The 24,176-nt window shown below is 36.0% G+C and overlaps 1 protein-coding gene across 2 annotated transcripts; it reads right to left on the bottom strand.

Annotated features, from left to right (window-relative positions):
• Nucleotides 1-92: 92 nt before the first annotated feature.
• On the bottom strand, nt 93-23,955 carry LOC116306634 (uncharacterized). Of its 2 annotated transcripts, XM_031716713.2 has the most exons (15): nt 23,841-23,955; nt 21,167-21,310; nt 16,035-18,443; nt 15,547-15,573; nt 15,044-15,408; nt 12,130-12,160; nt 8,123-8,181; nt 4,575-4,664; nt 4,405-4,491; nt 4,001-4,210; nt 3,519-3,698; nt 2,869-3,081; nt 2,210-2,329; nt 1,772-1,912; nt 93-1,589 (listed from the first exon to the last, which is right to left on the bottom strand). In XM_031716713.2, exons 1-15 carry the CDS (start codon nt 23,938-23,940, stop codon nt 1,518-1,520), a joined length of 4,248 nt encoding a protein of 1,415 aa, XP_031572573.1. In that variant the 5' UTR covers nt 23,941-23,955; the 3' UTR covers nt 93-1,517. The 2 variants fall into 2 exon arrangements, with proteins under 2 accessions (XP_031572573.1, XP_031572574.1); XM_031716714.2 differs by lacking the exon at nt 15,547-15,573.
• Nucleotides 23,956-24,176: the final 221 nt, after the last annotated feature.

Below are 24,176 nucleotides of genomic sequence, written 5' to 3'. Positions count from 1 at the left end.
GTCATTTTTAAAGAGCTAATGGTCTATGGCAGGCCCTAAAATTATGGGTTCTACAAGAAAGAAAATAGATACGAAAGATAACAGTATCGCAATAAACTTTACATATATTTTTATTTGATTTCTGTTAAAAACGTTCACTACAGATTGGTATAGGTAAGCCTGGTGAATGTATTATTAATTTACGCATTTCACAAATATTGATTTATAATATTTCTGGTGGTTTTTTTACGATTTAAAGTCAAACTCGGTAATTTTAATATTAAAGTCAGATCTGGTCAGGTTTGGTTTCCCATAGTTCTCGCACACGTAGTCTAACATTTACTAAGCTAAAAGAATTTTGTCCAATAATACTTTTGTCTCTAGTTTTTTCTTTTAAGACAATATCGTTAAAATATTCCGAGCACTTATGGTAAATCTAGAAATAAATTAGAAATTTTGGTGAAGATATATTGTTTATCTTTGAAGAAGCTACCAGAATTTTTAGCGGACTTTATCAGCCATGTTTTTGCTATCTTGTTGTCATGACAACTACCTCGTAACCATGGCAACAATTTAGTAGTAGTTGTGGCATTCATCCTGAAGTTGAAGTCGTCATTTAGTAGTCGTGGCAACACCTTGTAGTCATAGTAACCATATCAAGTCATGGTAACCATATTATAGTCATGACACTCTTTCTGTGGCCATGGCAACTACGACGAAACTTGATGACGTGATACCAAACATCTTTAAATCATTGTCATGACAACGGTCCTGTAGTCATGGTAACCACCATTATATTCATCAAGTTGTGCTTTCAGTATTTTACAATCTTTGACCAATCTATGTAGCTAGTTATTTTTCTGATCTATTCATAGTATTTGAAGTCAACATAAAATCTTCATAGCGATTATTCAAAACTATGTTCTCCAGTTTCTGTAACACCATTATCCACATCCTTCCTATCGTCATAAATAAAATTGTGAAGAACTCACGGAAAGTAAAAGAATCGAAGGTAAAAGAACGAAGGATTTTTCCGAATCTCTCACGAGTATCATTCGCTGCTTGTGTATAATCGTTCGTTTTTGGCCAGCGGTAAAAAGTAGATTGGCGTTGGCATGGAAACGTACGGAATACGTTAGAATTTGAGCTCTAACAAGCCCGATGGACGCATTTGAATTCCAGTATTTGTCGAGATATAATACAAAGATAATGCAGAATCCAACACTAACCGCAAGAACAGCGCAGATATTGTATCAATCTTTTTTGTCCACCGCATAATTTTGATCATTTTTAAGAAATGTTGGTTGTCGACAACTGGGAGAACCATTTCGCTGAAAGGTAATTCTATTCGAGGCGGAGTCAAATATCAGTTGTAGATCAAATATGGGGTTAAATGATCAATCGAAAAGTTAGAATCGAATGATCAAGCAAGATCGATTATTTTTCCTTATCTTAAACGAGAATCCTGCAGCTCCACAGCAAACGCCTGCTGACGGTCTGTTGATCCAACCATGCACCTTGATCGCCATATTCCTTGATTATATATATTGAGGGACGTCTAGTCCGACTAATAGACGGTACATTGAGGCAGGCATCGTCTTCATACGAATCTACGACACACAAAAACATGGAACGTTAGGTTATTACTACAAACATTACTCACTTACTACTTACTACTGGTTTGTATAAGGCATGACGCACGAACTAGTCACGTGATTTTCCCCCGCCATTTTGGTTTTTATTTTAGTAGAGGAAGGATCACGTGACACCCACACAGGTAGTCCGTACTTACCTCTCCTGTAGTTGAAGCCAACAGGTCGACTATGTGTTGATGTGACGTCGCTACAACACTTTGACCATTAATTTCAATAATCCTATGTCCCACACGTACTCCTCCACGTTCAGCTATGCTACCCCGCATTAGACTGCAAATCTGAGAAAAATATTAGAACAAAGAGAAAATATTAATCATACTTGCAGGGGGGAAGAAAGGGAAAATTTCATTGACTGCTTGGTAGAATCAAGGGTTTTGTATGGGTACTGCCTCTGATCTCCGAGGTCTGGGGTTTGATTTCCAGACTTGGCGTCTAATGGGAGTAGAGTTTGTTAGGTCTTGCACCACCCCCTCTTCTACCACCCTCTTCTATAATTTTCTCCCCTTTCCTCCCCTCCCCCCGTTCTAATATATGTTTATATTATCTATAGTAAAGTATTTGCTGGCAGTTATTACCATTCCATTCTGTACGCTGAATCCCAACTGGTACTTAGTGTCTGGTCTGTTTACCACTACCTGGACAGTGGGTGGGCACGATACCACCTTCATTACCACTTTAGTTCCTGGACGGGAGTTCTAAGAAATAACAAACTAATAAATCAACACCCGATGGATTAATTTACTAGCTTTGGGATACCTGTGTTGCAAACCAGTCCTAGCCAGCTATCCCAAAGAGGAAAAAGAGATCAGGTTTTACGCAAAGATCCTAACATCTTTTTTTCTTTGCGCTTTTATCTTCATGGCTGTTTTTATTATGAAGATGGCGCGTCAAGGTGCAGGTTTTTACTAAATATGGGATATCTGTGTTCCAAGCCTTCTGAACCAAAGGTATCCCAAAAAGACAAGAGAATAATATGAGCTTCAAATGGCAAGCACTAGTTCAAAAAAGAAAACAATAGAACGAGTAGTAACGCAATAGATTCGTTCTATTCCTTGACACTGAAAGGTCCTTATGGTCTATGTAAACGAGTGCTAACCACTCCAAATGGTGGTCAAACGCTGACCACCATGTGCTTTCAGCTGATGAAAATTCTACATAAAACAGGAAATGACGTCAAGTGCATAAAACAGGAAATGACGTCAAGTGAAACCGAGCGTTGGCCATGAAACATTACCTTGATAATTGTCTGACATTCCACCAAAGGTAGCCCAACAAGACTAGTATTATTCACAGCCAGTATTTGATCTCCAACGTTTAGTCGTCCAGATTTAGCAGCGGGTCCTTCTTTAGCAAGATGTGCTATGATGGCTGTTGGGATCATGGATCCCCAGCCTGATTCTACGATCATGATACCTAGAGACTCGGCTGGTTTCTTGTTTACTACGACCTGAACCATAGAAAGATAATAAATTGAAGAAATAGAAAACGCGCTCGCGTGCTGTGTGCAGTTATAAAGCACGCAGGGGTTGGCAGAACACGAGAGAAGTGTTAGGAGAAGCACGACGCGTAGCGGAGTGCTTCTCGACACTTCTCGAGGGGTCGGCAAATTTCCAAGTGTTTTATGACTGCACACAGCACAGCAAACAAGTTTATTATTTCTTTTATAAAATGCAAAGGGTGCGTGCGTGCTGTGTGCTCTCATAAAGCACGCACTCCCAACCAATCAGAATGCGAGATTTATAGCAGTTATTTTATAATCAAAATTAAATATTTCCACATATTTTTAAGATGTAGAAAGTAGAGAAGAGAGAGAGAGAAACAGATTGAATTAGAATTTAACTTGTTAGCTGAACATGGCGCCCCTTGCTTCATGTGATAACGTACCTCTCTTGATTTACTGGCATCAGAAAGCAGCGATAAATCTTCTCCCAGGATCTTTTGCGCCTCTAACACGCAGTTGTACTCCGCATCTTCAACGCTTTCTTCTGATATTCCGTTGGTTCGTAGGAACTCCTGATAAGCGACATTGAACGCCTGACCGATACTTTTAGCTATGATTTGTGCCTAGGAAAAGAAAGGAAAGTTATAGTTATACGAGATTGCGCTAATTCACGTTGAATAACGCAAAAATGCAAGCTGTGTTCTTGTTACTACGACCTTGACAACTTTTGGACATACGCGTGCTTATGGATATAGATTAGATTATCAATTGAAAACTAACGTGATATTTGATTGACAGAACAAAAAAATACAAAAGAAAACATGACGCGCCTGGGTTGAATGAGAATGAAAAGTCGATTCAAACGAAGGCCAAGTTGGATATCAACGCACTTCAAATGTTCAGCCCTTACTTATCCGTGACCTACCTCCGGAGCCTGGAACACATGACACGTGATTTTAATCATCTTGGGATCGGTTTCAGCCTTAGCAACACTGGCTAGAATCTGTGTTGATGAGGGTTTGGTTTCTAGGATGTTTTCATTATCTCCTGGGGGTCTACGGGCCATGAGGACAAGTACATCCCCGATATCGGCGATGAACGATACGGTACGTAGGGCGTGGTCCATCATGATTTCCTGCGAAAGTAACCAATCGACTTATCACAAACAAGGCTATACTTCCTCTAGATATTTCTGTAACGCATGAAAAGCGCTAAAGCCTGGAGTAGATTTCTTGGGAATGCGTGAAAAAAAAAACGACACACGAAAAAGTCACGCAATACGCAACCGAGTGACAGCGTCACGGTTTATCGAGTGATTGAAGTATTTACCTTATTAATAGAGTTTACGACTTTAATTCTTTCAGTAGAAATAAATAAATCCACATCTGTTGTCGGCTGATCTTCGCCTTCGGGTACCTATAAGACGAAGACAAGACTTCTATGAAGAGCAAGCAGTGAAATGTGGGGAAAAGCTAAGTTTCATGATTTCCTTTTTGTACCTTGATTCGTCCAACTGCTTCCTGGGCTTGCTGCATTCGTACCGACCGGTTGGGGGACTGGGCCGACATTATCTGTGATGATCCCAGATACTAAAAAAATAATTTTGCATTCTTATAAGGTGTTCCACAGAGATCTACATTAGGTCCTTTATAATAGAGTAATTAAAATGAAGGGCAAAGATTTGATGTCTTTGCAATCGAGGAAACAAGTTTAGCCATTAGTATTTCTAGTAATCCAAGTGAGGAAATATCGTGCTGGTTTCCCTCAATGATCTGTATTGGGTGCTTTTATGTATAAACAAGCGAAAGTACTATCCAAAACTATTTTGGTTCCTATTCCCGGCCATTGTCTTTTTTGAGACTGGATTTCAGAATTAAGATTTATCAAGATGAATTTTTTTTTTTTCTGGATGCGGTAAGAATCAAAGGGCAAGTAGCGTATGCGCAATTCTATTGATACTCAGTAGTATTTCACCTCGTATCAAATGCTTTTTATGTTAAGTAGCTTCTTTTCAATCTTTTTTTAAGTATAAAAAACGAACACCAAGGAGGTAATGTTGCCGTGCTAAAGTCATTTGACGACGCGTCCCGTTGAGAACTCCACTGAAGTCCTCTTTATTCGAGACAGAAATGGCGCACCACGACATGGGTTCACTTCTCCAGTAAATAATCTTTACTATTATTCAAATCTTTACTAAAAGACACCGCAAGATTTCTTTTTACGAAACTCACCTGCTCGTCTAGTTATTAAGGGGGCTTTCATTTATTACCGGCAAAATTTCAGAGTGGTTAAGTTATTTTGAGAAGTGACGTGGTTAGGGGGTTTATCACATATTGAGGTGGTTGAGAACTATCGCAGGGTGATGAAGGGGGGTTATGCAATTGTTGCATCTATCATGGGGGGGGGGGGGGGGGTGGATGGGTTATGTTTGTAGAGCTTTCCATGTGATTTTGCCAACTCCCCCCATGTACTGATAAAATGAAAGCCCCTAAGGTCTAAGTACTAAGCAACCAGATGCGCATTCTGCTTGGAAGAAAAAAAGGATTTTTCAAAAAGCTGTAATATATATTCATACCGGATCATAACAGAATCAGGGTCAATACTCAAGGCCAAGATCAAGAGCTTAAAGAGTATTTTTACGCCATATGCGAAATCTTAAATGAAGTTAGGAAACAAACAAAATGGCATACGACTTATAAATGGTTCATGCTTCGTGGTAGTAACGTAACCGACCCGAATAACGAATTCCTATCAAATCTAAAATAATATCCAATGGATATTTTGGTTGGATTTTTTTAACAGCCAAAGTAAGAGAAGTAGAAATCTGCCATTAATAAATTAGATTGTTTTGCTTGGAAAATTACGACTGTTCTATTTATTTTTATTGCTCTAATTCAAGCCAGGAGCATTTTGCCTAAAAAGGTTTTCTGTAAAATGCAGAATATCAAACGGATCGCGACAAAACTTGTCATTTACAAATAGCGGGGTTTTTTTCCACTTAATGGGAAATCGTCTGTCGAGCTTCCGTTCTGATAGCGGGTGATTACAATATGTATTGGATAAAGTCTTGTTAGGACCACAGTAGAAGAGAAAAATACACATCCGAAAAAAAAAAAGAATTAACTTAAAGCTGTCTTGATCATCCATTACTACAGCTTATAACTTTTATAGAACAAAGAGTGTGATTGGTTGGCTGGTTGATTCAGTTGACATAACGAAAACAAGGCATATTTTCAATCTTTTTCAGTAATTGTGTTTTCACAGTTTTCCTTCATGTTAAAATCGCATCACTTATTTTTGGAACGGTTAAAAAAGAAGATTTTGCACATTTATTTTGCACGCGGAAGTTAATATCGTGGGGGAAAAAAAGAACCCTTTGCTATGTTTTTCAATCATTTTCGCTCGGTCATATTTTACTGATATCACCCATTCACTCTTTATGGACTCATTAAACAGCTAGTTACCCGTGGCTTTACAAACGGATACAGAACAACGTGTCGCTCACAGGAACTTTTTGAAAAAAAAGAAATGAAGATCTGTAAACAGATCGAGTTGAGTAGCTTAGGGCCTGCTTAGAAAACTGTACTGACGACGCCGCCAGTATTAATCACTCATCAAATGTGACACATCTGAAAAGCTTGCAACAAAAATAAAAGATGAACACCGTTGACTAGAATATTTACAATCTATAACTCGTAATTAGACTGCAAATGTTCCATCGAATCAATAAGTACCAGACAATCTATATTTAATTTTTTCCACGGCTTCAATTGTGAAAAATAAATTTTGAAGTTTGATTTGTGTTATCTGAAGTCGAGGAGAATGATGGTAGCGATAGGATATATTATTGTAGAATTGCTAGGGTTGTTTGTAGTTGGTTTTAATAATGGATTGCTTTATTGATGGTAGATTGAGAAATATTAAGTAATTTCAGTAAACTAATTATGTTCTGTATTTTAAAGAGAGGCTTATCTATGCATGCCAGTTCAAACTCAAAGTCAAGGTTTGAGAATTTTCCTCTTAGGAAAATAAAGAAGGAAAATGTAGAAATGGAAGAAAAATATAAATGGAAAATGGGAGAGGCTTAAACGAGTGAATAAAAAATGGATGAAAAGTGAAAATCAATCCCAAATAATGAGTATAAATATGAGAGCTGAGAAGTGATGACCTTTAGCGTTTAAAAATTAGAAATACCGCATTGTTTTGAGGAATGTATTGAGTTCATATTTGAAACATCTTACTCTAGTTTGTAGGCTATGAGGTAATGAACGGATTTTTTCATAGAGAACAAAATGAAAAGACGCGAAAGCCGAGAAATACAATGCCGACTGACAAAAAAAAATAAATCAAATGACAGTATTTTTGCATTACCATATGATACTGAGAGTATCTTAGGAACTTGATCTGACATTCACTCAAGTCATGGTCGTTTTTGTTAGTTAAATAATCGTCTATAGCGTATTGTATTGTCATTGCGTATAATCAATACTCTAGTCTAAATCTATACACCAAGTACTTTGACTTTTCTGGAGATACCAGGATATGTTTGTCTGACTGAGGAAACCATGCACTCAAGCAGGAGCGCAGTCTTGATTGTATTGCAAACCAAACGCACCAAATACTGTACCTTATTCGCGAATATGAGCGTGTTATTGCAATATATGTAAGCAATAGGAACATAATATTTTGAATTTTTCACGTTAACTTGTTTTATTCTATAACAGCACGTAAACTGAAGACTTTTTTTTCCTTTTGTGTGGAGGGAAATAAATATAAAAAAATTGCGAGATCATATTTCATTACGAAAGACAAAAAATGTCGAATTTGAACTGATTGAATTGAAATTAAGATTACCTTTGTCGGTTGCGTGTCATGATAGCAAAACAGAGTCAATAAGTCAAACGAAGTCAATGAAGGTAAACCAAGGTAATATAGGGGAATAGATGCAGTGTAAATTAGAGAAAGAATAACGTAAACTTTGCTGCAAGGTCACAAACCACAAATAATTTGAAATGCAATTAGTTCGCTAAAGGATATTTTTACTAACCTTGGCTGTATAGACGACGCCAAGAAGCAGATTCCTTGGATGATGAGGGCCCTCCCATGCTGCGAGGAATAAAAACGAACCATTTAACACAAATTAGTTATTTTGGATGGCGGAACTTTCTAAGTTTAAAATAAAACTAAGCTCTGCTCGTCTGTGACAACACATATTATTCAGGTAAAGTTAGCGGAGGTCGAGGTTAACTGAAAAGTAAAAAGATATGGCTTATTTGAAGTAAACACAACTGAAATCAGTTGTCTGGCTGTGCTAGCGACGAGAATAGCTTACCAACAGGAAGTGGATTCTGATTAAACGGCTGGCAAAACTTGTTGAAAAGTTTAACTTCTGGGATCTTGGATTCATCGTATTTAATATACTCGTCAGATTCATCCGAGTCACCGTGGTCATCCATTTCGAAATCCCATTTTACAAGCATAACATAGAAATACTCGTAGTAGCCGCCACTCTTGACGGAGAGTTTTCCTAGATATTCAGATATGAAGTACGGACGTTTAAATATCTCTAGACAACTTGAGATACGGGCAAAGCTCTTGACATATGCTACCAATGGAATACAGTACAGCCGGGAAAGCGACAGCAATCCCACAACTACACAACTTCATTATCGCTTTAAGCAATCACGTCGTAAAAGATTAATTGTCTCCAAAGAATAACACGAGGCAAATTTCTTTAAAAAATCGATATAATCTCATCAATATTTAGCAAAGAAGTGGCAACGTGTGGTAGGAATGAAGTCTAGAAGTGTTGGAAGAGAGTACATGTGATAAGTTCCCGATTACGTTTTCTCAGTTAGTTCGCATGAAGCTGTCACATCTGGAGAATAATATCAATCAATGGAAAAGATATCGCCATAGTAATGATGAATAAACTTGGTAGTAGGCACTAACCGACGTGATAACAATGAGTGAGGTGTTTTGTGGCGTTCAGCTGCTGAACTGCCCCGAATGTCAACAAATGATTCTCATTTATCAACAACTTCTAAGATTAATTAATTCTAGCCCGACTTATTTCGAGAGCAACAAATTGGCTTCCAAGGGTAAGAAACTATGAATCATACAGCGCATCAACAGCTGAACGTGTTACGCGAATACAGAGAGCTGGTAGGCGAGCTGAGGCAGTGGAAAAAAGAGTCATACTTTGAAGACAACTGACGTGTGGGATATTGAAAAGGATGTTTGGTTTTGCGTGGTGAATGAATGAACGGTCAAGTAGACGTTGTTAATCTCTTTGGCGTAGCCTTCCAGTAGAAAAAGAGTTTGGAGTTGATTAATGAGCATAATTCATATTAAAATAAAAAAAGCAACAGTGAAGAACCACAGTGTAGGCGCTTTTATAATACCGCCAAAAAACCCGAATTTTCCGCTGCTTATTATAAGATTAATGAACTCCAGCAACCGTGATTACTTAGCATTAAGTATTAAGGTCTAGAGTAAACCACTCCAAGCGTGGGACTGAGGTGGCTTTATTTGTATTGCATTCGTATAGTAGGATTTTGATTATAACTTTCACAATAGAAGCCCTAACCTTTGCGATGGTTCGGAGACATGTCATTAAAACTAATGTCAAACATCTAATAGATAAATCTAAGTCCCATTCAATTCATAAATCAAGTGTATTTGGAAAGTAAGTGCATTTAAGAAGTTTATTCTACAATCCAATGACATTTTAAGCTTATTAGTTGGGGATTTTTTCCCCAGTATTGGAATAATCTGGCTTAAATCTTGAAGTTCTTAAAGAAGGTTTTATATGTGGATATGAAGTCAGGTATTGTAAATTAACGAAACAACAAACATTTTCTTCCATGTATCAAACCTTCAATCACTTTGATATATTTAGGAGACCCTCAAGTAATGGTTAAGATGGATCGATATTAAAGTAGAGTCTTGTAGAGGGAGAGAAAAAAAAAAAAACAACGAAAAATAGACAGGGAAAACGAGAACTTTTTTAATGCACATGAAAGCGAAAGTGGGAACCTAGTTGTGCTACAGGGAGCCCAAATTGGATAAAAACAAAAGAGAAAATAAAAATACGAAAATATATACTGTAATATATTAGATTATTTAGTCATATCACATCATATTAAATGCATCATTATCATCACTATCATATTACATTACTTTTATTATTCCTAACATCATCTTCTCATTACTATCATCATCATCATCCTCCTCCTCATCATTATCACCATTATCATCATCATCACCATTATCATTACCATTACCATCATCACTTACCATTACCAACACCATCATCATTATCACCATTACCATCACCATCATTATCACCATTATCATCATCATCACCATTATCATTACCATTACCATCATCATCACCGTCGTCATCCTCACCACCACCAATATCACCATTTTCATCACCATTAACAACACCATTACCATAATAATCATCATCATTGTCGTCATCATCATATTTATTGTTACCATCAACACTTTCATCGATTTTTTAGGTAATGTAGAAGAAAAAATATTGCAATACAATATCACTATCATCACTATCATCCTAATCATCGTCATCATCATCATCTTAACTGATCAACGTTTGCGTGACCTCGAGTTGGACAGGATAGTATCAGATTGAAGTGCTTTAAATTAAAAAGCAAATAAACACGGACATAAGCGGAACACGTATGACTGCTGTGATTAGATAGTGTTCGATAAGTGAAGTACATCCAAATTGATGTAAGAGACTTCCTTGACAACCGGGCTTCCTGTGCAATTGATAAAATATTCTTTGCGTGCAAAATACAAGAGAATTGAAAAAAGGCAATAAATAGCTTATAAAGAAATAACCCGCCGACCAGACGAATCTACAAATAAAAAGAAACTTATGAAATTCGTCGCACCCCGAAACAACCCAGTTTGATCTAAGACACTGTACGGCTAATTCACAGATTAGGAATTAGCTTGTTAGGTTTGAGGAGGGTGGAAAACCGAAGAATTCGGAGAAAAGACTCTTGAATCAAGGGAGAGACCTGAAAAAACTCTGCCTCACATTGGCATGTGATGCTGAGTCGAGGAATCGAACCAGAGACCCTGGAGGAGTGACGACTGCATTAATGCTACGCCGCCATTTCTTTGAAGTAGTGTATAAGGAAACTGAAATGAAGCGAAAACTATTCGGAATAAAACGAAAAGAGGGACACCAGGATAATAATTCCTTTGTCAAAGATATGCTTCTCTCTAAATCGTGTAGTGTTAGGTATGAACACTTCGAAAAATTATGAAAATACTTGAAAGGTTTGAATGAGGAGTGCAGTATAAAGCAAGTACGACCGCTGGATAAATCCCAACTTGTCTCCAGTTGTAAGAGTGGGAAAACGTTCGATTCAGTGACTCTGAATTGGCTTCCAAATTCAATGAATGTGATTGGATGAGGTGCGTTTTTGTGAGCCTTGTGATTGGTTCAGAGAGGAAGTCATTTGAGTGCGGTGCGATCCAGTGACCATCTCTCAAATGGCTTCCCATTTCAAAGAATATGATTGGGTGAGCTTGGTTCTCGCGAGATGAAACCATTTGAGTGCTATGGTATGTCACGATACCACTTGGTACGTGCGTGAAACCAAAAAATAATTAGCTTAGCCTGAAGCACTTTCAAAGAAACAAAAAACACTAAATGCATTAAAAATTAAAGAACTTAACTGGTGAAATAATAAAAAAAGTTATGCAAAAGAGTAAACTTTCGAAGAAAAACATATCGAAATGTAAGATGTTGGAGCCTTCGTGTGTTAAATATCAGCATAATTTTCGAATCACAGTCTAACTTTCGCTGCACTTTCCAAGATTTTTAACCACATTGGGTGGGAAGATACTTATTTAATCGATCAATTTAACGAATTCTTGAATGCGGAAGAGAAGAATTCCAGCCTTAGTTTACGAAATGAAGTTGAAGCTCCCTGGAATAAAGCTCTCGAGTTAAGAGTAGAGTTTATCGAGTAAGCTAGAGTAAGAAGGAAAAATATCATTCAGACTTACCTAAATCTCTTTCTTGAGCTTTCTTTGCGGCCTAGGAGGGAAGGAAGGAAGGGCAATAAATAATAATCCGAGTAGAATAATTTAATACTTGCACGTTAAATAGTTTATTCACCGGAAAGTCGTCTTCAGTAGCAATAGAAGTAATGAAATTTTTGTGCATCAAGTTTTCTTGGTGAGTCTTTGGGTCATTTGTATTAGATTATACAGCCACAATAATACATCTGTATGGAACTACGAGTCATATGAATTCATCTCTCATCAAGGCAACTGGGACAAACACTAGGCTATTATACATATTATACATATACAAATAGTATATATATTCTATATGGTTTAGAGTCTGGTTGAGTGGACTTCAAGAGAATATATGAAGTGAGAAAGAAAGACTGTCAGTCAAAAGTCTTGGAATAATTTCATGATAATAGATACTGAGCTCATTCAATAATTAATGCCTGAAGAACGATCATGATGCATACGATTAAGATTAAATAGAACGTCGGATGGTAATACTACTACAGCATCTAACTAAAGTGAATTTATGTATGAACAAATATAATGAATAAATATATGTCTGTGATAAATATAATGAATGATCAGGCACTATTCGAGTTTGCTGAAGTGTTTTTCTATTTTAGATCTCTTGAGAATTTGACTCTGTTTAAATGTTTGTTATACTATGCGTTATTGGTAAATAAAGAGATAATACTGAAGGAAGTATCACGTTAAATGTTAACGCAAATAAACAATATGGAGGCATTTGAGAGAGAGAAGTGAAAGAATGCATTAGAGATGCAAGCAAATCTGAAAGAGAATTCTCTAAGCAAAACATGACAACCGATTTATCGCCGAAGAAATGGAAAAAATGGATGGGAAATACCCTTTAAAGGTAATGGGAAGTCTAAATGCATAAAGTATATCATATAATCGAATAAAAATGAGCCTATTTGTTCGATTCCAATATGAAAAACGAATGGAAATTGCGGCCATTGAGCTAATGTATTGGTATATGAGGTTATCACGCAAATCAGTGTCAGAAGGAAGGAAGGAATGGTCTTAGATCCTTGATATAGCGATAAAAAGATAATAAAGACCTTGCTTGAGCGAATTCTAGAAAAACTCTCAGTCGATCTGATACTAAGTAGAATGATAAGAATAAGAGAAGTAGAATTGAAAAAGGGAAATTTAAAAAAAACAAAACATATTTGCGCAAACAAAAATGGATTCTAAGTAAAAAGTTGTTTGAAAAAGATAAATACTTCCTAAACGAAGCAGAATGATACTGAAAATGAGAAAGGGATGGCAATGAAAAATAAAATAAAACATATGAAAAATACAACCGAACTTGAATGAATGGAATTGATATTGAAAATGTTTTCATAACGCGTTATTTATTGGAAGTATCTTAATGAATTTTTATGAATTTTAGGACACCTGTCTATTTTGTATCTTTTTTATATTCAAGCTTAGATATCGATAATAAAGAACAGGATGGACAAGCTATTACATGAAGTGTTCCAAAAAAAATTTTTTGGGGTACCTTGTGCGCAAATAAGAACGACGAAAGGAGGAAGATTGGTGAAGCAAGACATATATTTTTAAAAAATTACTACTTAAACTTTATATGAAGCTATGTATATATGTATGTATATATATGTCCTCTTATTGATCATAGCTGTAAGCCTATCAGATTGCGAGAATGTGCTATGTTTTTGTAAAAAATCAAATTGCAATACTATCGAACTAATACAAAAAAATTATTTTCTTTTTTCTTTCTATTTTGTATTGGTGGAAATAGACTAACACCCACATTGGTTGGAAAGAAAATGGAGTTTTTATTATCATCGATAGCACCAGGAGCCTTAACCGCTAATTAGTGGAATAATTAAGTTAATAGAAATATCTATCCTAAATTCTACCAGCTGGGAGATCGAAGAAAGTGTAACGCAATATACGAAATGTCACGTAATGTAAATGTCACGCTCAAAAATGGTAATAAATAAAGCACATGTTTGTGGGTACATATTGATGATTTTTGCCTACAATGTGAATGAATGATAGATAGAAAACCACCGCGTCACGTAATACTCAAGATAGTAACGCAACATCATCTTATGGGGGAAAATATCGGAATAAAATAATAAAATTTCCCCCGTAATTTTCAGTTCTATGCCGGTCTTCTACGAGTGTATATCACAAGACATTTGTACTTTTTTCAATTTGTACGAATTACGCAGAATAACAGAAATTACGACTACTGGCCAATAAACGCAGAATAACAGAAATTACGACTACCAGCCAATAAACGCAGAATAACAGAAATTACGACTACCAGCCAATAAACGCAGAATAACAGAAATTACGACTACCAGCCAATAAACGCAGAATAACAGAAATTACGACTACCAGCCAATAAACGGACTCCAAACAGCCAATCATTCCTGCAGCGCCTCAGACCGCGATATCGAATCAATTTGTTTAGTTTACTAGCTGATACTTTTGTTTTTGTGGCGTCTTGTGGTTACAAGTTTTTCTTGTCTCGAACCACCTGCATCTCGTTCCTAATTGAATACTCGACCTAAGTATTTTCGATCTCAATCTACAGGAATCCCAAAACAGACCTTTTCCGATACCGCTTGCGTTCCGACTTGATTACAGACCCATTCACCGAAAGAGCGTAGAATACATGAATATTGTACATAAAAATCGAGGGTAACCATTAACTTTTAGAATTTAAAAAATCAATCCAAACGGATAAATAGTGAATATTTCAGTTAGGAATGAATTTACTCGTAATATCCGACACAGGTATCCCAATTAGTGAAAAAAGGCGAGTTTGACTTTGACAGAGAGAGGAATAAGAAGATAAGGAAGAAGCTTAATCATACATACAACATAACAATATTTCAACACACACCTTCTCAGCCGCGCAGTATTCACATGTTTCCTCGTGCTCCGAGTCTGACTGATCCTCGTGTTTCTGTGTAGCAAAATTTCTGGATGACATCCCCACGGAGAACGTCCCAGATGGACCCTTATCTCTCTTAGCTGCTGCGGCCTTGTTGGTGCGCTCATCATCATCCTCTGAGGATGAGCCGGAGTACCTGTGCTGTAGGGAGCGTCTGTTTTCTCGTTTCCTTGACGTGTAGGGTTCTCTGTCTCCTATAATTTCGCTCATTGGTCGGGTAGACCTTGATTTGGATTTGTTTCCAGAGAAACCTACTTCTGGCATGTCCAAGCCAGGTTCTTCTTCTTTACCGTGTCTACCCTTTTGACCCGAAACTGAAATAATCAACAAAGAATCAATCAAGCAGAAATCAATAGAAACAATTCAGAAAGAAAGTGAATGAAGAAAAGAGTAAGAAAGAATGGATGAATGGGAGGAGAGGAAGAAGAGAAAGAAAAGAAAGTGGGACTCACAGGACTTGTTTTTATGTAGCTTGTGATCTACAATCATTAGAAAATAAGATTAAGAAGACCAAATAAATGATCAAGTGCGCTTCAATCTCTCTGAACAGGAAAGGTTGACCTTACCACCCCCCCCCCCCCCCCCCAAATAAAGGGCCACCATGTTCAATAACATTCGTTTCTTTTGTGATGTCAACCAACATGGCGGCCATGTCTTTTGTTCTTGTGCATGTGACGTCATAGCCGCCATGTTGGTTTATTTGAACAAAAGATTTGGTCTTGATTTTTTTTTTGTCATGTCAACCAACATGGCGGCCATGTCTTTTATCCTTGTGCATGTGACGTAATAGCCGCCATGTTGGTTGACTTGAACAAAAGAATTGGTCTTGATTTCTTTTATCATGTCATCCAACATGGCGGCCATTTTTTGTCTCTTTATACTCAGGGAATTTGTTTTACGCTGCTATGAAATCCAACTCGTCTCCCCATGCTATACTTACAGACATGTTTTCCAGCTAGACTCCCTGATTCATATTCCTTCAACAGCGACGCCTTCTGAGCAATCAGCTTGTGAATCTCATCATCTCTACACAACCAGACATGTTTACTCCTGTCATGTTTTGTATGTCCTTTACCAACCGGTTGTTCATTAGTCTTCAACGTCTTCACGCTGCTTCTTTCACGAGGTTTCTGCTTGGGTTTAGCATTTTCCTGGCTTATTTCTCGAGTTTCGAGTGTTTTTGTCTTCGAAGTTTTATTTTCATCGACAAAAAGTTCATTCGTTTCTTCAAGGGGCTCGTCATCATCTTCCGTTCCTATGGCAACATAATTCTTTGTCGAGATCTTTGGCCTTGGTCTTGTTTTTACTATGTCACCATTACGAGTATTTTTACTTCTTGTTTCATTCTTCGTCGCGTTTACATTCTCTTTACTTCTCTCCTCTTTCTTGACGGGTACATTTGCTTTTCTTGATCTATCTTGTGCCTCTGACCGTGTCTTCTTAGCCAGCGTTTCTCCAGAATCGACGGGACTTCTAGTTTTCTTCTTCTCCTCTTTTAAATTAAGATTTTCTTTACTTCTCCCAGTAGCTTGCCTAATCGTACTCGTTGTTTCCTTAACCGGCAGACCAGGCGCATGCTTCCTCACCTCTTGATTAATCTTTTTAGTTCTAGGTCTTTCATCTTTAACAGCCATCCCTGATGCTTGTTTGACTCGCACATGACGCTCTGTTCCAATACTACCAGCAATTTTAGAAGCCTTCTTTGTTAGATCTTCTGTACTGTTCTCTACACTAGAGCCCCTTGAAGACCCTCGACCTTGCGCTGAAACCTTCGGTCTGTTCGCTTTACTATCATTAGTTTGTTTTGTAGGAACCTTTTTCTTTGCATCAACAGAATTAACTTTCTTGGATCCAGTGTTTTTATTACTAGTGGTATCTCGTGGTGATTTAGCGGCTTTCATCCCAGTGTTGTCCTTGTTAATTTGTTTTTTATAATTAACGTTACCGTCTTTTGAATATTTAGTACCAACAGTTTCACTTTCAATCAATTTGATATTTTCAGCAGCCTTTACTTCTTCCGTAACGCTTTCACTTTCTGACTCGCTCTCGCTCAAGTGCGTCTGTCCGCCATAAGTTCCAGAGGATGGTTCCATACCGTCATCCTCTGAACTCTCCGACTTCAACAACGAGCTCTTTTCTCGGGTATTTCCTTTTTCTTTCAAGGACACTTTGTTTTTCTTAAGTTGTTGAATCACTGGGACAAACGTTGGTTCTGGGTCGTCGTTTAATAAAGGAGCTTCAGGATCAGACATGATGTCTGGTGTTTCCTGTCTCATCATTGGTTGATTTGGTTCCGAGGTCTCTGAGTCAGTGTAGCCATCTCCCTCGGGGATTTGGCTTGGTTCAGGGGAGATGGAGCTCACCGGGGATTCTACACGTTTTTCCTGGTGTAAGTCGAGCTCTTCGTCTTCGAACGGTAAGAATGTTTCCTGTCTTTCAACATTTTCATGTTCGTCTGCACCTTCTGTGGTTTCTGGAGTAACCAGTACTTCATCATTTTCGTCCAATTCGTCCTCGGGACCATTTTCTTGTAGTTCTTCTACTGTTTCATCAGGATCAAGTTCTTCTTCCGATTCTGGTTGCATGACACCCTCTATTTCACGATCGATTTCACGATCAATGTCACGCTGAATAGGACGGTCGATTTCATGATTAATTTCACTATTTACTTCATGATTGATGGCAGGTTGTGTGTCACGATCGATGTCACGCTGTATGTCACGTTCCGTCTCACTATCTGTGTCACGGTTTTCTCCACTATCCGTGTCACGGTTTTCCCCACTATCCGTGTCACGGTTTCCTCTACTGCCAATGTCACGCTGTATATCCGGTTCATTTTCACTTCCTTCTCCTTTTTCTTCGTAATTTTCCTCTAAATCACTATGATTGACTCCATTCTGCATTAGCCCCTCTTCTTCTGGTTCTTCTTCACTATCTAGAGGCGGTGGTCCTTCCCTGTATCCAAGGTCACTCTCCTTGCTATCCCGTCTGTCCACTTTAGGCTTGAATAACGGTTCCTTTTCCCCTTTGATGTTATCACTAACGCTTGATAGACTCTTAGCTGGGGAGGTATATGTTGAGGATAACACATAGCCATCTAGGTCACTGCCATCACTTCCCATGGGGGGAGGGGAGAGTCCTAGGTCACTGTCATCATATTCATAATCATCCTCACTCTCTAATGGAGGGGGCTCTTCTCTTTCGTCTTCCTCCTCCTCCTCCTCATCATCTCCAGATTTCGTATAATGAGCATTCTCTTTACTGTGTCCAACTATTTCTGTATCACTACTTTCTTCGACTTCTCCTTCAGAATCGACGACACCAGAGGCAGAGTTGGATCCAAATATATCTGCAAAATTGAATATAATATAAGATATTTCAGCATTTTAAATTTTGCTTAAAAATAAATAAATGAAATGAATAAAAAGTTTTTGTTTTGCTTCAAAGTAGTGTTTAGTCTACAACGGTCATAGCAATAAATAATGTTTTTCACATTGATTCAAAAAGTTATTTCTTTGGCCGCTGTCATTTCTTTGTAAAAGGTAAATGTTATATTCTAACATCCTTAAGAAGGTTGATAGGAGAGCACTTCACAGCAAAAGGCACCAGTACTCGTAATAGAGAGAAGAATAAAAGCGATAAATAAGCACAACTCATTAAATTTTGAATTTAATAATAGCATAGAAAGTATATTTAATGCTTAGTTCCTTTACAATCATTTATGCCAACAGTAATGGTAATTTATGATGTAATATTTCAAAGCCGACAATGAGGACTGGACCGGATTTCAATTCAAAGCAATTAGTTCGCCTCTGACTGGAACTAATTGCGCGGACTTGAAATCCCGTCCAGTCCGATATTGGAGGCTTTGAAATGACTTCTCATATCATTAATTATTCGACTTGGAGTAACTGGAACAAAATTAATTCAGTCCTAGGACTGAATTAATTTTGTTCCAGTTACTCCAGACTGAATGCATTCCTTTCACAGCACTTTACCATGTTTCAAGTAACATCATGTGACCCAAAAATAGTCCATTGATTGGCTGGTTTACTCATGAATTATTAATGAGTATGAGAATTTTATTTCCTATGCCCATGCTCCATTGCCTTATTTAAATCTAACTCAAAACAGTTAGAGTAATCACTGATTAGTTTAAATACTTAGGCTTAATAATTATTAAAGACTATACCATGCATGCTCAAACAACCATAAAAAACAAGCTATCACTGATACACATTAAGTCTAACACAGCCTGAATGACTTTGGATGATGAATGAAAGAATACGGAAAAAACGTGATACTTAGAAATAATCCATACCAAATAGTAAGAATAAACTTCAAAATCGATAATCTTAAGGCTTAAAACAGCACATAAAAATGGAATACGCTGGAACACACTTTTGTATTGAGCTAATATACAGGTAATACAAATTCCATGGCCAATCAAGTTATGTAAAACACAACCCCGTGTTAACTACAAGTTCCATCTCATTGGTTTCTATCTATAAATGAAAAGATTGGAATATCTTAGCTTTTAAGAGGCATTATGAGAGTAAGTGAGGATGCCAGTTAATCCTAATATAATATTACTGAATGCATTAGAAACCACAGGGGCATTCATTTCTTAAAAATTCTTTAAAATTAAGACAAAGGAAGGAAACAGTTGGATGGACATAAACTGATATTGTGCCATAATGAAAAAGGGCTAGTAAACCCTGCATGAAAACACTAAAAAATAGAAATTTTTTTGTCCATTTTAATAAAGTGCTTGACAATTTTATAGACCTCATACAAGTACATCTGATCTGGTTAAATCTAAAGTAAGATCACATAGGACTTATTGGACCTTACATTTTATTCAGTTTATTCTAGACACTAGACAAAACCATAAAAATTGAATGCATTTCCTTTTCATTATTGTGAAGTCCAAGTGTTGATTGAATTTTCAGTTGCCTGCTTTTGTCTTGAACATTATCCACAAGTTTCAATTTGTATTCATGGAGACATTCTGGCGTTGGCTAAATGAATTCTTTTGTAATTTCATAGCTATCATATTATATGCTAAGAAATAAATGATGCTCAAAGCCATTTTGTGGTTTAGGTATTGAAAATTCATGCTTGGAATAAATGATTAATTTATTTATCAATCAAGATTTTAAAGCATATCAAAAATGATCAATTGATTAATTGAATGTTGAAAGAACTCCATGATTGCATGATAGATTCATGTTTTGAACTTGAATGTGATTGATTGATGTATTGCATGATGGAATAGGTGACTGATCGACTGATTGCATGACTTCTGATTAATTGGTTGATGATTTCATTCAATTTCTATTTTATTTTTCACATCTTTAACTTTACTATTAATGAAACTACAGCCATAAAATCATAAGTTTGTCTCTCTCTATATTAAAGTGTCTGGACAAATTATTTGCAAGGGCTGTACAAGTAAATTGAAAAAATTATGTCATGAAGTTAAAACTCACATTTTTGGCTGATTTTCTCTATTCAATTCTAAAATTATTTAGTTATGTCAGAGTGACATAAACCTCATTTCTTAAGTTATTTATTTATTTATTTATTTATTTGGCTTTCTAAAAAAATTTTAATCTATTTTTATTTTTATTTTTTAGCTTGGATTTTTCCCCAGGAAAAATTAACCAGAAAAGACATATTTTACATCTTAAATAACTTACCAAGCCAAAAAAACACCTTGCAACTAAATTTTTTTATGAGGGTTAACTCCAGATCATTGGATTAGATTGCTAGACTTTACTTTAATTTATTCTATTAATTGGTTTTTGCTGAAAGAATCTACAGAAATTTGCCTCTTAAATCATACTTAATCATAAATCATACCCTTTACACGTCATTTGAAAGTTCTCCTTTCTCCACAAAAATCAACTCCTAAATTCCAATTCAATCTGGCATTGAGTACTTTAGTGATGAGCCTATCTCTCAATGTATGTTTGATGGGAAATAAATTCCATAATTTACTGTAAAGCATTTACAAGCATAGGTAAAGGATGTTGTAATGTTATTTTGACCAAAAGTCAAGGTACAAACCTGTGTATTCCATAACATATTCACTTGTATCAGACACATCGATTGGTTTATCATGTATTGGAGGTTCCGTGCTTGTGCCAGATATTATGACAGCCTTGCCTGGCTTTTTCTTTACCCTTTCTCGTTCCATTACTTGATGATCACCTAAAAAAAATAAATCATGCTGAATAAGTGGGAATAAAATGACCAGAAATCATACCAACAAATTAACCAAGGAGATTCTTCTTGGTTTGGGTGCAACAAAAATACCTAGTTGGATTTCATTACCAGGTATCAAATACATGCAAAAGACACCCTTTACAAACCCTAACACGCTAGATTTCATTTTGATTTGCAATTATCTGCATATGTTTCCTTACTTAGTTCATGTTGAAGGTTTTTTCAGGGTTCAAAGAAATTCGAGGATTTATACCATAAATATAACTCTCTATCAATACATTCCATTTATCATTGCTTGAAGGTTAGAATGATTAAACAATTGAGCAGCTTAACAATTCAGATTCCTTTCTACGTCTAACAAAATACTATATTTCTTATACTCCTCTGTTCAACTTTTCATTCTAGTGGACTAAGCTTTTGTCTGAGCTTCAAATTACTGAAAAATTTACCAAAAAATTCTGCAGTCAATGAAAGATATGAAGAAAAAAAAACAACTTGTAGAAGTCTAATAAGATTCCTACTTCCTCGAGACATGTTTCTCTTATTATTTTACTGCCAATGATATAAATAGCTGCTAAATTTGCACAATACCTTTTGGACTTGAAGTGATCAGTAAATTAAAATTTTCAGCAGTGTTAATATTAATAACACTACATAATACTAAGCTATGAAAAACAGTAACATCAAAAATATTTTTTGACAGGTGAATTTTCATACGTAATTTTTGAGATGCTAATAGGCTAAGAATGCCTCCATATGATACAGTATGTTATCCAAAAGTGTGCCTTTTAGTGATTAAAGTAAACTATTATGGCCATTTAAACATTTTCTACACAAAGGAAGTAATATCTTTTTTTTTTTTTTTTGCTTTTTTTTTAGCCTTACAATATTACCCCAAAAATTATTATTTTTTAATGTACTTTTTTTTAATTCTCTGAATGAGAAAGTGCCTTATAACTAGCAATACAGTAATCAGGCCTTCGGTATATTTTACTCCTAAATATTAATGACTCTGTTGGTTGAAATGACTTAACAATAATTGATTGGGAAGAATGCACAAAGGACCTACTTTTTCACCATTAAAGATGTAAAAATAATGATACAAATTCAGGAGGAAAAGTGACAGTGATCCCATGAAATTCACTAAAAAATTGAAAACTATGACCAAAATAAATAAATTTTGTTCTCAATAGAAATGCATTGATATTACATTTTATATTGCTTTTCACTTTTGTCATCATTCTGTGTCCTTAAGCACTCAAATAATATCCAAATCAGGAGATAAGTTTGTTATCATATTAACCAGAGCAATCAATTTTCAGTTTGTGTTAACATCATACCGTTACCATGGCAAAAGTCTGTCAAAAACTAATATTAAATTTGTATGTTAAATTCTTTCCTTGGTGTACCAAAAACTATTTTTTGAAATATAAGTTAAAATAAATTTGCGATCAAGTGAATGAATGGAATTAAATTAGGAAGGGAATACGAAAAAATGATTTTCCAGTTCTAGGAATTATTTATTAAGGACAGTTTCAAAAAGTGTGGCTCCAAGCTCATTAGAATTATAGATATTAGGTATTAAGCAGGAATAGGGCCAATAAAGGAAGACTATTTTGGCATCAAAGCTATTGACCATCGAAGTATGGCCTGAGTAGAACTAATGTCATTTCAATGGCAAAAGCTAAAGTAACTATCGTTTGATTGATTGATGAATTATTTCATTGGAGAAATCCCTAAAAACAGTCAAAAAATAAAAGCCATTCAATTATTTCTGGATGAAATCCTTTTACAGTTGTTAGGAACACGTTGTGGGTGAGGTTTTAGAGCAAAATATTCATTTAGTGTTTATAATATGCTCTCAAGAAACCCCAGCATATACTTTACTATGAATGTTCGAGCAAAACAATCGCAAAGCGAAGCACTTATATTATATTTATGATAAAGAAAAATATTAACTACCAAATCATGTCGCTAAAGACAGATTTTCACAACCAAACTCCATGAAAACGTTGTTGGAAGAAGTATGAGCTTACATATATAAATATTAGATGCTCAAAATTTAGTACGAAGCCGACAGCCTAGAAACACTTAAATATTAAGAATCCAGACTTCGAAGTATTTATACTAAAAAAACAATACACAAATATTAATGAAAAAATTATAATTCTTATCACATTCGCGTGAAACCAAAACACAAGCTTAAAACTTATGAGTTTGTAACCAAAGTATTAAGTTTAACGTCTCTTTTTCGTCAGATTTTTTCAAATTTTTAGTTCATCCGACTCCTTAACACTGTTCTTGAGTCTAAAGAATGGTACAAATATTCTCAAGTTAGTCAGCAGAGGCGTTAAAAATGTCTTCAATGGATTCAACCATCTGCATTTTCGTGTCAAATGATTTGAGAGACAAAATGCGGGCGCGTCGCTCTCTCTAGGCTTACACTGCATGTCTATGACTAAATAATCTAAAATACGCCACCAAGAGAGTCTTGAAGGTTAGTTTAGTCTCTTACCGTTAGTAATATTAGTAATTTCCTTAGAATTGTTGGGTAAAATTCGTTTAAAATCAGCTTCTTTTTTGACACAAGGTTTATCGGAACTCTCATCCGCCATCACGAACCGACTTGACCCAGGGCTACTCATCTGTAACTAGCGAGCGCGAAAAGAGGAGACTGGTAATAAAACGATAAAAAAATTAAATTTTTAACCTTTAACTAGCATTCTTAAACTTGAACGCAAATAAAACATATTAAGATTTTTTTTCTTTTATTTTTATCTTGTCAGGAAGAAAATAGAAATAATTTTTTGACCAATTTTTTTTTAAATACAGTACTAATCCAAAGACAAAT

The sequence above is a fragment of the Actinia tenebrosa genome, unplaced genomic scaffold (genome assembly GCF_029948245.1).
Source record: "Actinia tenebrosa isolate PJP-AT-01 unplaced genomic scaffold, QUT_ActTen_1.0 PGA_scaffold0__85_contigs__length_37466705, whole genome shotgun sequence".
Lineage (NCBI taxonomy): Eukaryota > Metazoa > Cnidaria > Anthozoa > Actiniaria > Actiniidae > Actinia > Actinia tenebrosa.
This window is presented reverse-complemented; position numbering and strand designations above follow the sequence as displayed.